Source organism: Tiliqua scincoides, chromosome 4 (assembly GCF_035046505.1).
Source record: "Tiliqua scincoides isolate rTilSci1 chromosome 4, rTilSci1.hap2, whole genome shotgun sequence".
Lineage (NCBI taxonomy): Eukaryota > Metazoa > Chordata > Lepidosauria > Squamata > Scincidae > Tiliqua > Tiliqua scincoides.
This window is the reverse complement of record NC_089824.1, coordinates 127,138,780-127,160,574: the sequence shown is the minus strand read 5'-3', so window position 1 is coordinate 127,160,574 and position 21,795 is coordinate 127,138,780. Positions and strand designations below refer to the sequence as shown.

At 40.8% G+C, this 21,795-nt stretch overlaps 1 protein-coding gene across 1 annotated transcript in view; it reads right to left on the bottom strand.

Moving 5' to 3' along the window:
* The window catches only part of SLC25A24 (solute carrier family 25 member 24), a 30,017-nt gene that overhangs the window by 7,016 nt on the left and 1,206 nt on the right, over positions 1-21,795 (bottom strand). The window contains exons 2-8 of the mRNA XM_066623407.1: positions 15,100-15,226; positions 11,901-11,988; positions 9,622-9,733; positions 5,555-5,713; positions 4,065-4,214; positions 2,655-2,762; positions 646-813 (exon numbers count right to left, since the gene is read on the bottom strand). Of these exons, the coding sequence (XP_066479504.1) occupies positions 646-813; positions 2,655-2,762; positions 4,065-4,214; positions 5,555-5,713; positions 9,622-9,733; positions 11,901-11,988; positions 15,100-15,226 (912 nt within the window). The remainder of the gene's footprint in view (positions 1-645; positions 814-2,654; positions 2,763-4,064; positions 4,215-5,554; positions 5,714-9,621; positions 9,734-11,900; positions 11,989-15,099; positions 15,227-21,795) is intronic.

The following is a 21,795-nucleotide window of genomic DNA, read 5'->3' as shown; positions in this document are numbered from 1 at the left end:
ATTCAGGAATACAATAAAAAAAAGGGACACAATTCTCAAAGAAAAAAATGGAGATAATTTAGCATTGTGAGAGAGACCTAATCTATTCACACAAGAAATGAGGTACAGAATCTCAAGATGGTAGAGAAGGCTGTATCCAGGAACAGCATCAGTGGGTAGTTGTCAAGGGCTCAGGGCTCTCAAAAGAGCCCACTAGTGATTCCTGAAGACCACCTCTGTGCCCATAGTCTTCATGTGATGGTAACACAAAACTCCATTTTTAGACCCACCCAGGCATCAGGGGACCATGAAGGGCAGTTTATACAGCCCCCCCCCCCGAAACTTAGAGCCTAGCCCCATTCTGAAGCAGTCCATTCCAGAATGACTTCACCACATGCCATTTTCACACATTTGAATTGGTCCTTAAAAAGACAGAGCACAGCAAGAGAACAGTCCATAAGAGCCCACCATCAAAATTAACCCTATAACACCATCAACTTTCTTACGCAGAAATACAAAGTCCACCCAATGAGATTCACAGCTACGCAGACATGTGAACCCAGGACCCAGGTGTCTTTCCCCAGTCCAATACTTTGATACCAAGCTTGATCACAGTGGCTCTTTTAGCTAAAACTCTTGTGGGACATGCCACCAAACTCAACTCACCTCATAAACAGCCAGGTCTATGCCAGCATAAGGGATTATACCCAAAATATTGGGAATATAACCTTTGTAAAAGGCCTTCACACCTTCTCTTCTCAAAATCTTCTTAGCGCAGTCAAACATTCCAGAGTACTGTCCTGTTTTACCCACAGCCAGTCTGGTCTTTAATACCTAAAGATTAAGAAAACATTTGAGCTAATCACATTTTTATTACAAATACATCTTGCCACAATTAATAGATAATGGAGCCTGCATTTTGCCAATAGGACTACTGCAAGTGCCTACACTAGGTATTAATGCCAAAAATGCCAGTGTGACCTTGGTTTCTCACACTGCCCTGGACTGCTGAAAGCGATGCACAAGTCAAGAGGTGGGCCTGCAAAATAAGAACAAAGAACAGCCCCACTGGATCAGGCCATAGGACCATTTAGTCCAGCTTCCTGTATCTCACATGCCCACCAAATGCCCCAGGGAACACACCAGATAACAAGAGACCTCATCCTGGTGCCCTCCCTTGCACCTGGCATTCTGACATAGCCCATTTCTAAAATCAGGAGGTTGCACATACACATCGTGGCTTGTAACCCGTAATGGATTTTTCCTCCACAAACTTGTCCAATCCCCTTTTAAAGGTGTCCAGGCCAGATGCCATCACCACATCCTGTGGTAAGGCATTGCAAAGACCAATCACATGCTGAGTAAAGAAATATTTTCTTTTGTCTGTCCTAAATCTCCCAACACTCAATTTCAGTGGATGTCCCCTGGTTCCGGTGTTATGTGAGAGTGTAAAGAGCATCTCTCTATCCACTTTATCCTTCCCAGGCATAATTTTGTATGTCTCAATCATATCCCCCCCCCAGGCATCTCTTTTCTAGGCTGAAGAGGCCCAAACGCCGTAGCCTTCCTCATAAGAAAGTTGCCCCAGCCCAGTAATCATCTTAGTCGCTCTCTTTTGCACCTTTTCCATTTCCACTATGTCTTTTTTGAGATGTGGCAACCACAACTGGATACAATACTCCAGGTGTTCTTGCAGAATCCATCTGGCAATACTTGAGCAATCATTGAGCTTTGCAAACTAATTCCCTCAGGCACCTCATTGTTTTTTAGGCTGTAAAAAGATGTGAGAGCTGCAGGCTGTGAAAACCAACCAAGTGCATTTTACTCGTGGGCTCTTGGAAGAGTGTTCCAGAATTTGTTTTATAGCAAAGGAATGCCTTTCCACAGTCCATTGCTGTCATTTGGACTACTAACAGTATCAGTGAAAGGATACTGACTTTTATGTCAGTGACTTTTATGTCAGTGAAAGGATATGAGGCTTTTATGTCTCGTTGTCTGAGAGACAACGAGACATAAAAGAAGGGGGGGACTCTCTTCAGGCCCAATCCTATGCTGTTAGGATTCTATGGTTGCTTGTCTTAGTACAATGAACTATTGCTTCTTCTTCTTTTTTCTAAAGAACAACTATGAGCCTAACTGTTTTGGATGTTGTCCTACTTATCCCCCCATAAATGACAACAAGACGGAAATAAACCCCCACAAGTATACTACATGAAGAACAACTGAACAGGACTTAGGTCAGTCTTTTCCATTCACCAGTATATGATGGTATGAGCAGCTTTATATCAAATCATAGTCCATCTAGACAGTACTATCTGTTCTGACTGGAAGCAGCTCTTCACAATCTCAAGCAGAAACCTGATATCCAAGATGCTTTCACTAGGAATCTCAGGGATTGACACTGGTCCTTTCTAAATGAAAAGCACATGCTTTGTCAATGATCTATGCAAGCCCAGCTCACTCTCACTCTATGAGTAGCAGGTTTAAAATAGGCATCATCTTAGCTGCACAAAGAGCTTGCACTGGATGCTGCAACAATTAAAAGTTTGCAAAATGCATATACTTTGAAACTAAAGCACAGGGCTATCTACATTTTCCACAAAGGGCTGTTTTTTCAGAACAAGGACAGACGATGCATTTTTTTTTTTAAACTGAGCAGGTCTTCCAATACTTACCTCCATGGGATAAATAGAAGTCTGTGCAGTTGCTCCAGCCAGGGAACCAGATATAAATCTTTCTATAGTTCCTATCTTTCCTTCTTCGTTAAGAAACATTTTCTTATACTGCATATTTGAAAAGATTAAAAAAAGGTTTGGTTGGTTTTTAATTTATTCCCTCAGCCAGGACTTGCACCAGCATGGACAAAAGGATTTGACTTTTACCTGACAGGATTTGCAGCAGCTTGGCCAAAGTCACATCAGTGGGCACCATGACAAGTTCCAGCACACAAGTAGCTCTATATGGAGCAACGGCCACATTTGGGCAATGTCATGTGGGCCTTGTGCTTGCCTGGCATTGGTCTCAGTGCCCAATCCTATCCAGCTTTCTAGCACCAATGCAGTTGTGCCAATGGGGCATGTCCTGCATCCTGTACCTCCTCAAGGTAAAGGAATATTAATCCCCTTACCTAAGAGCTGCACTGTGCCTGCATCAGTGCTGAAAAGTTGGATAGGATTGGGGCCTCAATCTCTAGGAAAGGCTGCCACCCCAGATCAACTGAGCAAATCCTCTTGACAGCAGCAACTGCATCACATTGAAATACTGAAGTGTTTGAAAATCATCCCACTGAAGTAGAAATTTGCCCCCAAAGTGAAATTGTTACTCCAGGGGCAAAAGATCAGGGTGACTTTCAGAAGAAAAACACCATTCAGGGACTGCCTCCCAACAAGACTGCTTTAAAGAAAAAAAGATGACTTTCTGGTTTAAAATATGTCTCTGAAGCATGTGTTTGTGCAATTCAGCCCTCAGTGTATTTCAAAAGCAGCATTAAGAATGTTCTGTAGCAAGGAGTCTGACCAGACCAGCCAAACCAGTTCCAAGGAGTTTTACCATCAGTAGTTATTGGTTGTATCCAAGGATTCCAATGTTACCCAGATTCTGGTCTTTTGCTATTTTCTCATCTCTTCTCTATATCTAACTTCACGGTCCAGACAGTCACAGGGCTAAGTTCCATCTCAAGAGGACACTTTCTCCAAGAGGAGGATTAGGCTTTTACATAACCTGTTAAAGCTGATTCAGAGGTAAATATAACTCTGAAATCCATGGTGGGACCAAAGCTCAGTGAATGTTGACCTCAGAAGAATCCGATATACAAAGTGCACAAGGTACTCATCGAGCATGATCAATTAGAAATGGGCTGCCACATAAAATCCAAAGTGTAGTAAATCTAAGGCTGAAATCCAGAACACAGTTATAATTAAGCATATTTAAGTTTCACTAATATCAAATTTAAATCGTAAAAAAAAAACTTAAGTTCTGCATTTAAACCTAATTGAGAAAAATCTCTTCATGCATTTTACAGAATCTCTTTTGTGTTTTGCTGGGGATTGGCATTTAGTGCCAATCATCTTCATTAAACATCTTACCCGTTCATATGCCCAGAACTTAATAGCTGTTTCAGGTGCAATTTTAACAACATTGACACCGTTTCCCCTCCAAAGTGAGCGGACACCTCCTTCTTTCACCATCTGCTGCAAACCACCTGCTATGTTCATTTTTGACTTTGAGCCATGAACCTATATTTAGCACAGAAAAAGAAAACACATATAGTTACTTGATATGCAAAGAAAGTATCACTAACAATAAAGCTTTACTGCATTTATACATCGAGATAAACTGAGCAAATCTCTGTGAAGGAAAAGTCAACATCATTTCAAATTCTGCAATGGCTTTCCCACCTTGCATCTTAAGGACCAATGAAGGCTGCAGTCCTATGCACACTTACCTGGGAGTAAGCTCCACACAATGCAATGGAATTTACTTCTGAGTAAATATACATTGGATTGTGCAGCAAGACTCAAACATGTTTGAGGTTTTTACTTATGCTGCCCTGTAAAGCATTACATCCATGGACGATATCATGTGAGTAAATCTTTTTTTTATGCAGCCACCTACACTACCAATCAATGTATATTACTTCACATCAAATAGCTTGGTGATTTTTCTGCTGCTTACTCAGAAGAGAGCATAGGAAAAATAATCACCTAATGAATGTGCATGCATTCATGATTCTTCTTCTCTGTCACTTAATGTAGGTTTCTTAAACATATTGAATAGATGTGGGTGGGGAGAGAGAAAGAAAAAAAAAGCACACTTCCAAGATCTGTAACCCTAGGAAAAAATATCACAGCATGATCCTAAAAATACACTGTAACAATTCTATTACCCACATAGTGATTTTTAAGGAACCAACTGCGTTCTATAATGCCAAGTCTTCTCATTTCCCATTATTTGTATCAAGGCAAGCACACTGATTAAGCCATTTTTACTGAACAAAGCAGTGAAGTAATGGCTCATTAAAAGCACAGCAGTTAGGTTCCAGTAAAAAAATAGGAAGACATGTCAAACATGCTTAATATTAATTAAGAACTACTCTAGTCCCAGAGCCAGACTACTTGTTCCTATCATGCAGAAGGGCATATTCACATGATTAACTCTCATACACCACTGTTTAATAATTATTAGCACCATCCTGTTCTTTAAAAGTAGGTTCCTACAACCAAGCTCTTCGCTTATAGAGCTCCTTCTTAAATCATCTGATATGGAATGATCTGATGGTATGTCCCAGAAGGGGAAGAGGGAAATATTTCTATGGCAGGACCCAAAGACATGTACAACTGGGTCTGTGAGTCCCAGGGGAATGGTGAACTTTTATTTTCTCAAATGTCGGCTCTCCAATGACCCAGAAAAAAACTGCTTTTGAAACAGAAGAGAGTTTCCTAAGAAATGTGTGAAATGGCAACCTGCTCTTCTGAAGTATAAAATCCTACAAAGTACTCCCAAGCCCTTAAGCATGTCTAAAGAGCTATCTGAATCTCGAGTCCTAGGCATTCGGAGATACTTGGGGATCATTCACCTGCATCATGACTTTCAGTCGGTCCAGTGGGGCTGTGCCTGTTCGAGATACAGCTCCAGCAACTCCTCCAGCTAACAGCTGCCTCCACCACTGGCCAGACTTTTTCTCCTCTTCTGTGAATTCATCTGGGATAGTTAAACTATCTCCTATGTCCAACACCTGTTAAGGTACAAAGCAAAAAGAGAGAGATAAAAAGGTATTCTATGCAACAGGCTTGTATTTCAGCAGAATGTACTATTGTTGTAAAACTTATGAAGGAGCAACTCTATAAAAAAGTTAATAAAAGAAGCACACATGATTTTTTTTCTCTTACTATCTCTAAAACAATGCTATCCAAAACCTACCATTTCAAAAACCGCACCATCATCATTAAATATAACAATAAATTTCTTCCTTGAATATGGCTGAAATAGAGCCATCAGAGTTCACGAAGCTTTCTAGGCAGTGCTGAAATCCAACTAGTTACAAAGCAGTCAGACTTTCTTCCAGGCAGCTTTAAGGGATTACCAAGATTAACCTCTTGACAACTTCCTAAGGAGATCATCAATCACAGCAATTCACCCAAATATTTTTGCATCCATTGAATTATTATTATGCAAGCCTTCAAAAGAAATGAAGGCAAATTATCCATACTGTTTTGCAATATAATCAAGTCTGGCAAATCTATAATGAGCAGGGGAGGCATCAGGGATTGGTCAAATCAGGCCAATGATCCATGCCCTTCACAGAGGGCCCAAGCCTATCCAATATTCCAGCACTGATGCAGCCCCGAGGAAGGGGCTTGAGGAAGCCTCTGTGACTGCCTCCACCACAGGATGCAGGGCACACCCCACAGGCACGGATAGGATTGGGCCCTGAGTCAGGCTGGTAAGCTGCCACAGTTTCCTTTCAATGGAGAAGGTGAGAAGCCACTAGTAAGCTTCGGCTACAGTGCTAGGCCTAACTCCAGGACCTCCAGCAACCTGGAGTTAAAGCTGATCATGATACGTTTCTTCCCCACTGCAATTATCTACCAAGTTGAATGATCCAGGAATTGTTCATTATGAATTTTACATTTACAGAGCATGATCCAGCAACTGTTAATTACTACTAAATTCCATTCCATTGCTTTTAAAATGAATTTGCCATAACTAATGGTGAACTCAAGGCTGGTCCAAGACCTCCTGACACCTGAGGCAGTTTGCCAGATGCTGCGTCCTTTACCTGGTGATATGACTGTCTCTGCTCCCCCAACATTCTAGCCATCCATATACCTGTTTCTTGCACAGCCCCAGGGCCATGCCTAAAAATGCCACCCCCTCCGTCCTGACCTGGAATTGTGGGGACGTTATGACATCACCATAAATACTTTAGGGTTTAGGGCTCGCTCAAAAAATGGTTGTGAGCTGCTCCCAGCAAGCCTTTTTCCCCCACTTCGCCTCCCCTGGGGTCAGAAGTGAAAAAAACCTATTGGCCACTGAGAGCAGCTTGCAACAACTCCAAGCAGCCAATGGCTAGGGGAAAGATGGCTAGGGTAAAATATCCACCACTCCCATCATGGGCACTTGGCTAGTGACGGGAGCTGCTGAGCGGCCAGACCAACTGCTTTTTCAACCTTTTTTTCTGCCAAAAAGGTTTAAAAAAGCCATTGGTCACTCCGCCGTTGCAGCCAAGTGGCCATGAGGGAAGGCTGAGAAGGTACTGTGACAGAAAGGAGGTCTCCTTGCTGCCACGGTACCTTCTCCAGCTGGCACTCCACTGCAAGTAGTTGCTTGGTTGTAAAACACAGTGGTGGCAGGGGATGATAGTGCTTCCCCCCCAAGCATGTCACCCAAGAATATAGGACCTCCTTGACTCCCCCAAGGTATTCAAGTGACTCTAGCCCACTGATCTCCTTCCCTCCACACTTCCATTTTGTCCTCTTCCTCTTTTCCAATCCAGGAAGTGGGAGAAAAAGGATCAGCAGGTGGACAGAAGTGGGCACCCCCCTGAAGGCAACCACTTCGTTTGACCTCATGGATGTGTCAGGCCTGGGTGAACTGATCTGAGATGAATTCAGAAAAGGATCACCAATTACAAGTATTATTAGAAAATTAGAAAAAGTTCTTTTTCCCCCTTGGATATTCTAAGTAACTTGCAATGTTAGCTATATTATATAAAAATGTTTTAAAATTTCATATGTTGTGGAGGTTGTATTTTTAGTAAATGACTTAAATTACATCTTTCCATCTTCTCTTTCCTTTCCATCATTCATGAACCAGAATGCATTTGCACATCTATATTAGGATATAATTCATTAGTCCCCAAAGGACATTTCCAATAAACTGGAGCAGTTATTGCTAATGTATGCTTTTAAATGTATTTAAGCAAATCTCTCTATCAATTTTACTGATATTTTAATTCTAGATATCAATAATTTCTCTGGTTTAACAGGACTGGCAAAAAATAAGTTACAAGAGAATGACAAATCATGCTTCAAAACACAAGTAATCTTGTAGTGATGTGACAGGGAGGGCAGAACCTCACATAGATCCTGCAGTGGACAGGATCATGCCTTTTGAATTCATAGGGCATTCCTAAATATGCCAAGTTTTTCCCACACAATCCTTACGGCCTGTAAAACAGGAAAGCGTTAGAAGCATTATTATCCCTACATTACTAATAAAAGCCTTGAGGCAGAGACCAAACGTCAACCATTCTAGCTCACAGCCAAGGTGAAATCTGAACCAAAGATTTCCTAGAACAGAATTCATTGTTTTAACCAATACACAAGCTGTAAGCTTGCCCTCTTCTCAAGCTGCTCACCTCCAAGTACCCAAACAAAATATGAAAACTGAACCCTTGGCAGCTATGTTCGTCATGTGGGGATGGGGCATATCCATCACCACAAAATATATAACCATAGACACCCTCTGCAAAATGTCATGGGCCAATGGAGAAAAAGCTGATAATGTCTGACCCTCAAAATCTTAACTGCAGTTAAGACATGCAGTGATAATAAACGGGTTTTACCACATAAAAGTAGATATATTTTAAAGGAAGAACTCTTACTGCAGGGACTTTCTTTATGATCATCAACATATTGGTGCTTCAAAAGGGACACTAGCTATGTTGCTATGGCAACTGGAATTCAGCCGATAACTCTGTTCTCATAGAAGGCTAACTGCAACTTCAGAAGATAACAGAACACTCATCGAGACAAGCCCCAACATGCGCCAAGAGGAGACAGCCGAGTTATTAAGGTGGGAAAATGTGCACTTTGGACTAGAAGCATAAACTGTACACTAGTTGCAAGTTATCATTTGTGTACGATATGCGCAAGACCGGTGGCGTAGCTGGAGGGGGGGCCGTACAGTTCTGTTTTGCTACCCCCACCGGGAATGGCTCTGAAGGGAGGGGCCACTTGCCTCCTGCCAGACAAGCTGCTTCGCCCCCCCAGCTACGCCACCGCACAAGACAGCAGTGAACCAAGTGGTTTACAAAATCCTGTACCAGTTTCCTGTGAGAACTGCAATGCTCCAAGTCGGGGTGTGTCTGTGTCATGTTTTTACAAAAGTTCTTCTGTTAACTGTAATACAACAGCTTCCCGTCTTACCATGTCTTATCAAATACTGCAGTACTAAAGCCAAACTTTGAAGAAAGAAACACAGTGATAGCCTTTGCCCAAGGTGCATTTTAGCCTTTTAAGTCAGAGGCTGAAGTTTCCTCAGAGGCAATTTATAGGTTAACAACTAGAGCACACAACTGTTTTACTCAACTCCCTCATGTGCCCCTGGGGAAGTGTCTATTCAAAAATGTGCTCAGCCTTAATAAAGTGTATAGTACTGTTTCTTGCACACCTTTAAAGTTGCTTCTTGCTTTTGTTCCCTAAACTAGTATCTCTTCACTTTTCACAAAGAAAAGTAGAAACAGAATGTGTGTGTGTGTATGTGGCAAATGCTTTATATAAATATATCAGCTTGGCTTCAGCTACTCTGTAATGTCTTAAAAACAGCTCTGACAGTTGAGAGCCAAACCATGGAACAACATGTAAATAAATACACAAACCATCCACAATAAGTCTCCATGAAAATGCAAAACATACTCACTGTGGAATGTTTCCAGTAACGGATGATTCCTTGAATGTCTGCAGCTGGATTAAACAAAAAATGGTCCCGCCATTCATTCCAGTCCACTGACATTGTCCCGTCAGCATCCATGCTGAAAAGTCAAAACACCACAGTGAGCGCTTCAGGTAATATTTTGCCATGACGTTAACACTAGTTAAGTCACATGTAAAGTTATCTGGATTTAGACTTGGAGTGCTCATTAGGTTTTTTACTCTATTATCTTTAAATCTTATTAGATACATTTGTTCAGTTTACAAATACCACTGTTGGGAACTCAAGTCAGGTGACTCGGACTCAAGTCACAAACATGCGTGATTTGGGGTGACTGCAACTTGTGAGTCACACAAATGGAAGATTCTGAAAAAGACTCGAGTCAGGGCTCCCCAATTCAGCACTTGTCCCCACACATGCTGACCAAGTCTACCTGAGTCTGGGGGTGTTGCTTACTGTTTTTGCCAGGTGGAAAACCTCATGGGGCCCATCATCCTGACTGGCGAGCACCAGGGAGTTCCAGCTAGGAGGCAGGGAAGGGTTAATGAATCGAGGGGGGGGGAGGCAGGAGTGAACTCTTTTTCCCCCATCTCTGATAGGAAGGAAGGAACAAAGGATCCAAGGATCATTGGATAAACTATGGGCATTAGGATATTTTTATTGGCTAAGGGAGAGCAGGAGGGGGAGCCCAAGGGGTTTCTTGCCTTACAACTGGCTGAAGAAGCCCAGCAAGGCAGGAGAAAAGTCTTTTGCCTGATTCCGCTTTCCAACCTTATGGCCTCTTGGCTCTGTTGTTACTTGGGGAAGCAACTCTCATTGAATGACCTGCTACAGTGGGAATACTTCTGAGTAGGGCTGCTAAGGATTGGGTTGTCCTGGTAAGCCTCCCAGTTGCTGCTTGTGACCCTCTCACCATTTCTGTCCCTGCTCTCTTGCAGTCCCTCCCACCCTGTTTACAGATGGGTGGGGACAGCAGGGAAGTGAGTAAAGAGAACTCCGATACACACACAGAACCCAACACACATACACTCCCCAGCAGCAGTCCCACTTTTTCCACGGCAGACTTTTTAAAGGGGGAGCAACTCAACTCAAGTCCATTAGAGTCACTAAAGGGTGAAACAAGCAATGATTTGTGTCCTAATACAGTGAGAGTTAAAAATGAAATGAAACAAGAGGCCGTTCTAAATGTGTGGTATCCTAATCATTGCTGTGGAGGCAGTATTTGACCACAAGCTCCTTCAATGAGCAGAAGGAAAGTTACACTCACCTAAAATCCTCTTTCATGAGCACAACTCTCTTTGTGCTCATCAGGGAACCTACAGTCACAGAGTACCTCCACAGCAGTAGTTAGGATACAACCCAAGGCAACTAGCACAAATGGCAATGCATTTTCACAGTGAGAAAAACTGATTGATCTGAAGATACACAGACTTCAAGACATTCACAGTTCCTGACATAAACACATCATTTGATTCAAAGCAGTGATAGAATTCTAAGCAGTTAGGGAATCTCAAATGGATGTTAGAGACTATAACATCATTTGAGTCAAAGCAGTGATAGAATTCTAAGCAGTTAGGGAATCTCAAATGGATGTTAGAGACTATAACATCCTGTACATGACAAACAGCATAACATTATGTTATTTTAACAAATGTCCAAAGAGACACCAGCTAAATTATTATTATTATTATTTATTATTATTTAAAATTATGGACTCTGACTTTCTCCTCCCAAAGAGTACACAGGTATAAATATATAAATTTTACTATTTGTAAGGTGCACATCTATATATGCAAGAGAACAAGTTGCATGTTTGCCAAAGAATGGTCCTTTGTGCTTATATGTTTAGCACTGATATATGTCCAAATATTTAACAAAAGTTGCCAACTCAATAGCGTGCCCCAAATTTTGGATACCCGAGGGACATGGCATTTTGTCCAGGGTGGAGTGGAAAACTGGTATAATTCATTCTTATACAGTTTTCATCTACACTCCCAACTCAATGGGCAAGCAACTGCATGATAGCATTGTGAGGGCTAAGGGATGGGAATGTATCTTCGATCTAATGCGTCTCTAATGCATTTTTAATCCTTCCCTCTGAGTGATGTTACTTCCCATATTATATTTGCCCTCCATGCTACACCAATGGGCAGAGACTTGAAAAATTACGACATTGGGTTGGTTGCATTTACAAAGCACACCTCAGCCCCTTCTGTGACACAGTTTGAGAATCACTGCATTAACCAAAAATAGTAATAGTTGCTGACCTTTGTAGAATCTTCTCTGCCTGTTTTTCTGAAATATCTATACCCAACAGCTTAAGGGACTGAACAATCTCTGATGCTTCAATTATTCCTTTTTAATGAAAGAAAAACACACACACAATTAAAACAGACCGAAAGAATCCACACTCCAAGTTAACCAACTCAGATCTTACAAGATGTGCAAATAAGCAGATAATCAAGAGACAAGCACCTGGGATTTGTTGTCATTAATTTTCACAACAGAGCTTATTTTCCTGCAGCACTAAGAGCTATGCTTCAATTACAATATTATTAGACATAATAAGCAGAGTCTCGCTACAACTCCTACTGAAATCAATGAAGGTTCCCACAGAGACAAGCTGCTGGTTAAGTTCAAATTCCACATTAGTATAATGATCTGTTTGGGGGGGGGGGAATGACCTCAGTATCGTAACACTCACTCCACCAACAAACAATTTGAGAGCATCTACTGCTGATGTGGTATTACATCTCAGTTTAACGCTGACAGGAGAACATAAATATTTAGAGTTGGAGTGTAGGATAGCAAGCAAAGCAATGTATGAATAGGGAAGGGAAAGAATTCATCCCGGGGGGGGGGGGGCTGCTCTTGTTCACACCATATCCTGGGTGGCATCACTTTTAAATGCTCCATGTTTAGGTCTGGCTGTAACAGAAAAAGCTCCTTCTTCCTCTGGGGTATTCTGTGCAGTGTTTGGACAACGTCTCAAGAATCTCTACAAAGTAGCTAACAGTTTTGCTCCTGATGAAGAGCTATGCTGGATCTGCTGGTTGGGAAGTAGTCCTGGGTGCTGTTTCAAGTGGCGGGACAGAGCCTTCCCCTCATTATGGCTCTACTTATGAATGCTTACTTTATAGATCTGCTACCAGCAAGGAGAGCTCCAGCATGCTGCTTGAAATTGAATTCTTCCTAGACAGTGATTCTTCTGCAGCCCTTCATTGACCACAGAACCACTAGTCAGAAAGACCTACTTTTCAAGCTGCTGACTGAAGTCCTCCTCATCAGAGAACGTACTCATGGTTAAGCATCACAGACTGCTCTGCTTGACACGACATAATGAGTGCTTACTTGGAAGTCATTCTTCTGCTGTTTTTTGAGAGTACAAATCTAGCAGACCAAAAGCAGAATTTTGCTTCTGAAGAATAGAATAGAACTTTATTATGGTCATAAGACCAGCCACATATAAAGTATCAAAATATATAAGTATACAGAAGTATGCAATATATTATGATTAAGTTTAAAACGATAAAACAGTTTATGATTATGTTTAAAACAGTTCTGAGGTAACCAACAACAGCTTCCAGCCATCTCCCCTAAAGCAATTCCAATATGTCTAGCAGACTATTCTCTAACTACAGAAGTTCATCCATATTTAAGATCCTTTTCCTAATGCCCATTGCAGCAGTAAAAAATTTAGCGACACTATATGTAAACATAGGATTGGAATCAGATAACAGTACATACATGCATTGTTGCTCTGTGCAACCGAAAAGTTGGCCAATCAAAGGAGAAATAAGTTCTTCACGTATCTTCTTGTAATATATACACCGCAACAGAATGTGTTCAGTTGTTTCTATCTGTTCCATTCCGCATGGGCAAAGGCGCTCTGCCCAGGGGATCTTTTTATACCATCCCTCCTGCACTGCTGAGGGTAGTGCATTAAGCCGGGCCAGAATAAACGCCCTTCTATGTCTAGGCTGCTCCAGCTGGGCAAAATAAGGTGCTATTGCAACCTTATATAATCTATCCTTGCTAAGAAAGAATTCTGGGGCACTGCTTAAGTCATATTGTCTCTCGTTATCCTCAATACACTGCTTAATTATTTTCTTTGCCTGTTCCATTCCCATGGTTAACAAAATCGATCTAGAGAGACCCAAGGAGGCAATTTTTTGCTCAATTAACTGGACCCATTTTGACTTAAAAGTGTCTTTCAGGATCAATGGTACAAGACCAATGGGAAGGTAGAGCATTCTTAACCAGTACATGAGAGTTGCGATCCATATCCTGGCTTCGATTTTAATTAGGGCAGTTTCCAGTCTTAGTTTTACGTTGGCGACATCTCTGGGGACTCCTAATATTGCCCTCAGGAACTTTGATTGCACACGTTCTAGAGTTGCAGTAGTAGGAAAGGGGCCCAATTGGGAGCCATACATTAGTTGAGCTATTGCTTTTGCATGAAACAATTTTATGGCTGAAGGGATATAATGCCCCCCCCCCTTTGTTCTCATAAATTGTGATATTGCAGCAGAACTTCTCAGGGCATTTAATGCAACATAATCACCATATGCTTTCCTAGAGCCATTAGATTGAAAGACAACCCCTAAATATTTAAATTGGTGAATCTGATCAATTTTATGCTGGTTAATCATCCATGTTCGCATTATTGGCCTTTTAGAAAAAGACATGATTTTGGTTTTTTGGAAGTTAATTATCAGATCTTCTTGCTCACAATATATAAACAACCTTCGCAATGCTCTTCTAAGCCCAATTGGAGTCCTAGAGATGATCGCAGCATCATCAGCATACAATAGTGTTCTTATATGTCTTCCTGCGATTTTTGGGGGGTGAAAGTTAATATCTTTTAACTGGTCCACCATAGAGGAATTTTGCTTCTGGAAGAGGAGTAGTGCAGATACCTGCTTTAAGAATGTAATGTTTCAGGGACATTTTCCAGCGATGGGCACAAATTTTTAGTAAAGAGACACTAAGCATTTGAGCGTCCTTCATGTTTTAATGGATTTAATGAAATATTTGATAATATCTTGTTCATCTTTATGAATATATGTTTGCATTTTATGAGTTTATATGCTATACTGAACAATTTTAACAGAGACGTAACACTAATACACGTACAAACCTAGAATTACCCCCTTGCTGTTGGCCTTCTAAAAGGGTCTTAAGACCATCTTGCACCACCAAGCTTTGGGTTAATGGTTTTTGTCTTTTGTTTTCTCCTTTTAGCTCCGTTCTGGTGTTTACTGGCTGCTGTTATTATTTGTTGTATTTTGGTGGTTTTGTGATTTGATTTGTTTATTGTTTGTATTGGCCTAAAATTTGTACTGTGAACTGTCTTAAAGGAATGAAAAGGTAGGGAAGAAAACGTTTTAATAAAAAATAAAGTTAATAATAAAAATATATTTTTTGGTCTTAATATAGCAAACAAAAGCACAAGTAAGAACTCACCATCATTGTTTTTGTCCAAACTTTTAAATGCTAGCTTCATTTTCTTCTCATGGTCCTTAAGATAACGCATAAATTCTTCAAAGTCTAGCTGGCCATCCTGGTTAGTATCTCCAGCTCTGAAAATTTTCTATTTAAAAAGAGCATATTAAAAAAAAAGTTACTAACTGTGCCTTTAAAATGTGACTCCACATTCCAAGAGGAAGCCTGCTCACATACTGAAAGAAAGAATTGTTTCTAAGGACTTTTACTAAATAGAACTATACAACTTCATCCAACGACAAAAGAGTTAACATAATTAACAGTATTCAATACATTAACCCATTTTTGCCTGGTCCACAAGTGTACACATTTGGTCCCAGTTGCATATATGCAACATTGGGCAGAAATGGCTTAATTAAAAAAAAGATAGAATAATTTTCTTATCTTGGAAAAGGGCTATAGAATCTTAACCACGTAAAAATTAGTGATTGCAATCCAGCATCCAGTGATGCTCACCTACTCCTCTATAAGCAACACTGTGGGCTGGATTTCAGCCATGATGTTAACAACTCTAGCCTACAGAATTGCTTAAGGAAATCTTCAAAGCACACACCCTTCATATTTTCCTTATTCCCACCCTCCTTACATATAGCAATCATGTAGAGATTAATATTGTTAAATATTTTATTTCTCACAAAGAATTATCCAATGGTTGGTTCTGATGTAACTTTTCATCAGCAAAAGTGGTTTTAGAATAATCCTTATAGTGTGAGACACATTGAAAGGACTACCCGCCAGGTATTTGTCTAATCTCTTTAAAGCCATCTAAGCTAGTAACCATCACCACATCTTCTGGAGTGAGTAAACTATACATTGGAATGAAGTTCTCTCTTTAGTTTGTCCTGGACCAACTGCCAATACATTGCACTGTGTGACTTGGGGTTTAGTGTTATGTGAGAGGAGTTCCATTCTGTCCCTTTTTCCATAGCATTCATTATTTTATAAACCTGTTTCAAAAAAAGGACACTAATTTCCTACTGCAGTGGTTCTCACACATTTAGCACAGGGACCCACTTTTACAAATGAGAATATGTCAGGACCCACCAGAAGTGATGTCATGACAGGAAGTGACATCATCAGGCAGGAAAAATTTTCACAATCCTAGGCTGCAATCCTACCTGCACTTACCCAGGAGTAAGTCCCATTGACTACCATTGTTAAAAGAACATACATAGTAGCTTGTTAAAAGTACAGGTCTGCAACATTTCCCCAAACACAGCCACATACCATGGGAGCACCAAGTCTAATATATTAAAAATAAAACATTGAAATGAATGGGGACCCAAGTGAATTTGGCTCGTGACCCACCTAGTGGGTCCCAACCCACAGTTTGAGAAACACTGTCCTACTGGATCCTACTCTCAAATCTTCATTGTAGATCTGCATAGATTTTCAATCCTGGAGCACATTTTCAGTATGCATTTTTTACTAGGAGGCTGCTAACATATTCTTACATGATAAAATGTAACAAAAGACCTAATCCTTTGCCAATACTGCACTCCATATCTGTCCCTGCCCACTTTTCCCACTGCTTGTCTTTTCACTGCATTATACTGCATCTTTCCAATAGTAGCATGATAAACATGATGGAACTACTACCTCACATACATAAAGAAAAGGCACCCTAGAAGGCAGCACATAGCTGAGAAGGCTTGTCCTAACAACATCTGAACATTCTCTGCCTCTGGCTGCTCTATTACAATGTAACACACACACACACACACACACACACAATTGAATTTCTTTCTAAAAATGAGTACACTTTCTTTTCTTCTTCAGTCCCAAGAAATATGAAAGTGCTATTTCAGGGACAGCCAACTTCTACATTCTTAAAAGTTATTCTACACTTGTCCGCAACTGAAGGGTGGGAACTGTATTTTGTTACACAAAGAGCCTCTCTCATGATTAGTAAGGCTCCATAATTAAACGGAAGCCATCTATAGTAAGGGTTCTGCAGTCGGAGAGCACATGTGCTCAGGCGTAGCAGTACATGGACATACATTCAAACAATCAGAGAAGATGTGCAATAAAGGGTGGAATATCCACTGATATATGGAATCTCTCTGTTTCTTGCAATTTGAAAAGACTTTTACCAGTTAAAGTTATATCTAACAGGGTCAAGAGGCATCTTAAAGTGGTGTTTTTTTCTATTTAGCAGACTTTCATTTTTGGACAGCAACTATCCCTTTTCATCCCAACATAGCATCCCTCCCAGTGGCTAGTGTTGGTGTCTCCCATGTCTTCTTTTTAAGATTGTGAGCACCTCTGGAACAGGTAGGGATGGGGAGTCAGTACACAAAAACTCTAACTCCAACCCCACCCAAATTTGCTTCTGATTCTGACTCCATGACTTATACTGAAGTTGTGGAGTTCCCTATCTGAAGTCAGTACACAAAACCTTGTGTACTGACTCCATGGCCCTGCAGACAGGGAACTCTTCTTGTTCCTTTGCTAAATAAACTGCTTTGAGAACAGCTACCTCCTTGCAGCTTCAGCTCCTTTTATTGTTTCCTGTGTATCACAGCAACATCATAGCATGAACAAGCAGCCTCTTGACTGTCCCTCAGCAATGGGAAGCATTTTAATTCCTGATTTCCTCTTTTTTCATTTTTGAACTGTGGAATATCACTGTTTTACAATTTAAAAAATAAAGATAAAAAAGGAGGTTAGTAATTAAGCATTCCTCTGCCACAGGAGCACATGTGCACTAATTACAAAACAAAATTACAGAAGTAGGGTAAAATTACAAAAGTAGGGTACTGAACCAAACCTAAATTCCAAAAATGGTTCAGATATATTTTTTCAGTGAATCAGAACAGAAACGTAACTAAAATCTCTTTAATGCTCTGAACCTGAACCAAAACCAGAACAGACTCCTTAAACACAAAAAACAGTTCAAAACCAGTAATAAATAAAAATATAATACTCGGGCACTCAAGAAATTCTTTTGTGGGATGTTGAGGGTCTACTCTCTAAGCTCTATTTGGAGAAGCTATAGTTCCAAAGTCATCTACTTTGAAGAGAAGGAAAAGCAGGAGAAAGTGATAGGTAGCATCTAGAGATGGTGGTCTTCTTGATGCTCAGGTGACATGAGAAGAATACTAAAAACTTCTCAGAGTAGCCCTGCCTGAAGGGTGTCACCCTTGCTCAGCCATCTTTGGCTATTCTGAGATGCTTCCTGTTCACAAATCAAACAGAAGCAACTTGGCCAAGTCAGGTGAGCTTGGAGTGGCCCCTTTAATCATTCCACACCTGGCCAACTCAGTTGAGTTGCTCCTTTGCTCCAAGTGACAGAAATTGCACTCGGAGTGGAACGAAGAAGAAAGTCAGCCCAATCCACTGCAATTTCTTGTGCGATGTAGCAACACCAGAGTGGGTTCCGCTGAATTGCACAGGGGAGTTTTGGCCTCAGGAGACCTCCTCAGGTAAAGGGTACATTTGTTTCCCTTGCCCTGGGGTAAGCCTCTGTGGACCCAGTGCGTCATCTGAGCCAGCTGTACAGCTGGTGCAAGTCCGTGTTGACCCAGGAAGGTGGCTCGGACCCAGGAAGGGGGTCAGGATTCAGCATGCATTGCCACTGCCAAACCCATCCCCCAGTCTGATCTGCTCTCCTCCCTGCCCCTGTCACCACACCATTCTGCCCATCCCATCCCCCATTCCACCCTCCCCCCCAAAGCAGTGTCTGCTCTGCCAGGTCTTTGGCAATCCATTGGTGCACACGAAGACATAGATTGTGTTCAAAAGTTGATGAGCAGTACGCTCAGATCACACAAAGAAAAATACTTCCTCACACACAGCACTTGACTTGCTATGGTACACATTGCAAAACAACAATTGCAGCAAGATTAATTGGCTCAGTCAGTATTTAGCTAGCAGCAGCACACCAATGGCCAAGATGATATGCCCAGAATTTCCTTGTTCTCCTAAACATTTGCTACTGAATTTGGTTAGTAAGCCTGTGGCAATAATTTTTTCTGATCACGTAAACATGTGCTGAAATGACGCAATGTCAGTTAGCCTAATAATGTGCTTGTGCTGTCTTGATGACATACAAACTACTGTAAAGAGACTTTTTTTAAAGGAATATTAATGAACAATCAACCAGAAGTAGTTACACAGAAATGGAAATGAAACACAAATATCCTCCTCAAAAAGTTATTGATGCAGGTTCTCAGTTGCTAACATCAGTTAACTATTTCCATTTCAGACTCTAAGGCCCAATCCTGATGAGTGCCCCAGCTCAAGACTATGACTAAATAGTCTGTGACTATTACCACCAGCCCAGTGCCAGAGCTGGCTGGGCAGGAGGCATCTTTACTCTGCGCCAACTAAACTGCCAGCACAGAGTCAAGTATTCCCATTGCAGGGTTACTTTCCTTAACTGGGGGAAGGGAACAAATGTTCCCTTCCCCCAAGGAGCCACCAGCAGTTGTCTGGCACACTCAGGATGCCGTGGCAGCAGTTTTTGGTGCTGCTGCAGTCTTTCATGCCAGGCAGTTCAGGATTGGGCTGTAATTCAGCAAACTAAAACTTTATTACCCTCTTAAGTGAGCCACTGCACTGCAGCACAGAAATATTGGGATGCAAACTATCTCCACTCACCCACTCACTTTGCATTCCTATTATCTGATCCTCCAGTTTCAATGCTATTTCTAACCTTAGGGCAGATGATTACCATACATCTCATAACACAAACATTAAAGGAAGTAGTACATGAGCATTAGCCCAACACTGACATATGGATGTTTGTCAAAGGCCAAGTGGTACAACAGGTTTGGTAATGATTATAAAAGCTTCTAGGAATGCTAGATTTCTGTTCATACGCCAGTTCTGTTCAACCACTTCTATCACCCAAAATCAGTTCACAATTAGATAGCAGATCAGGGGTTACAACTAAAGAGCAGCACATTGTTTGTTTTTAAATTGATTATATTTTTACCAATATCAAGGTCAACCTTTCAATTTGCACTTCAGTCACTAAAACATTTTGAACCATCATTGGAAAGTCCACTGATTACTAAAATCTGACAACATATATGCCCTTCTATAACTATAACAGTAGTGGGTACCTGATCTCTCTCCTTAGATCTGTCTTTCCTTCAAACTATAGGTCACTTCAGGTCTGACTTTTTCAGTGTACACTTAAAATGTACACCAGTGATTCTCACACTGGTGGGTTTAGCACTAGGGTTTAGCAGTGGGTTCAAAACTAGGACCCACTTTTTAGAATGAGAATACGGAAGTGATGTCATCAAGCAGGACAATTTTTAACAATCCTAGGCTGCAATCCTACCCACATTTACCCAGAAGTAAGTCCCATTGACTATCATTGTTAAAAGTATATACATAGTAGTCTGCTAAAAGTACAGATCTGTAACTTTCCCCAATGCAGTCACATACCATAGGAGCATCAAGTCTAATATATTATAAATAAAATACTGAAATGAATGGGGACCCACCTGAAATTGGCTCGCGAGCCACCTAGTGGGTTCCAACCCACAGCTTGCGAAACACTGATATTCACATATAAATGCAGACAGTGAATGTAACAAAAGTTTTTACAAGTCATATAAATACACTTATCAGTGGCCACAATTGGTTAAAGTTTCCTGTTGAGTATAAGCAAAGTGGCACACCTGGGTTTTCACTCTGTAACAGGTGAAAGAGCCATGACAGGTCAACCAGAACTTCCCCATGGATACTTTACCACGTCATTCTGATGATCATGTATATTGAATTTGAGAACAAAACTACCTGTTAAATTAGATGTGCAACTGTTGCAAAAAACAACAGCCCTGCACTTCCTTCAATTTCTCCATCGGTAATATTTCTCCATCAGTTATATGCAGTGACACAGCAGTCATTTCGCTCTGAAGTGAAGATACAGTTTGATTGTGCCCTTGCACATGTGCTCTTCTTTTACTACACATTACCAAGGAAGAGAGGAGGAATTGCAGGACTGCTGTTTTCAACAAGAGACATGCATCTGCTGCAATATATAGTTCAGTTACAAGAATGCTTATTGTTAACACACATGCTCTGGAATCATATGCACTGCACATTTTTAAATGCTCCCAAACATACATGTTTAGAGAGCTTGTAGTCTTTGATTGTGTTTTATATTTGCACAAACTGTCACCATAAGAACAGAAGGATAACAGGAAATGACTCAGAGTCCATTCAGTTCCAAACTAATTTACTAAGATTAATATAATAAGCAATATTATTAAGCAATATTTATTAAGCAATAATAAAAATATATAATTCATTCTCTGAATAAAATAGAAAGACAATGATAAAGCTGCTAATAACTACCAACAATTGCTGCTTATATGAGTGAACATAATTATCCAAAAATACTTCTGCCTATATTATTATTATTAACAGTATTTATATACCACTTTTCAACTAAAAGTTCACAAAGCGGTTTACAGACAAAAATCAAATAACTAATGGCTCCCTGTCCCAAAAGGGCTCACAATCTAAAAGATGCAAAAGAACGACAGCAGACAGCCACTAGAAAAGACACTGCTGGGGTGAGGTGGGCCAGTTATTCTCCCCCTGCTAAAGAGGAGCACCCACTTGAAAAAGTGCCTCTTACCCAATTAGCAGGGGTTAAAATATATATACTATATAAAACAGTACAAGCACCCAACA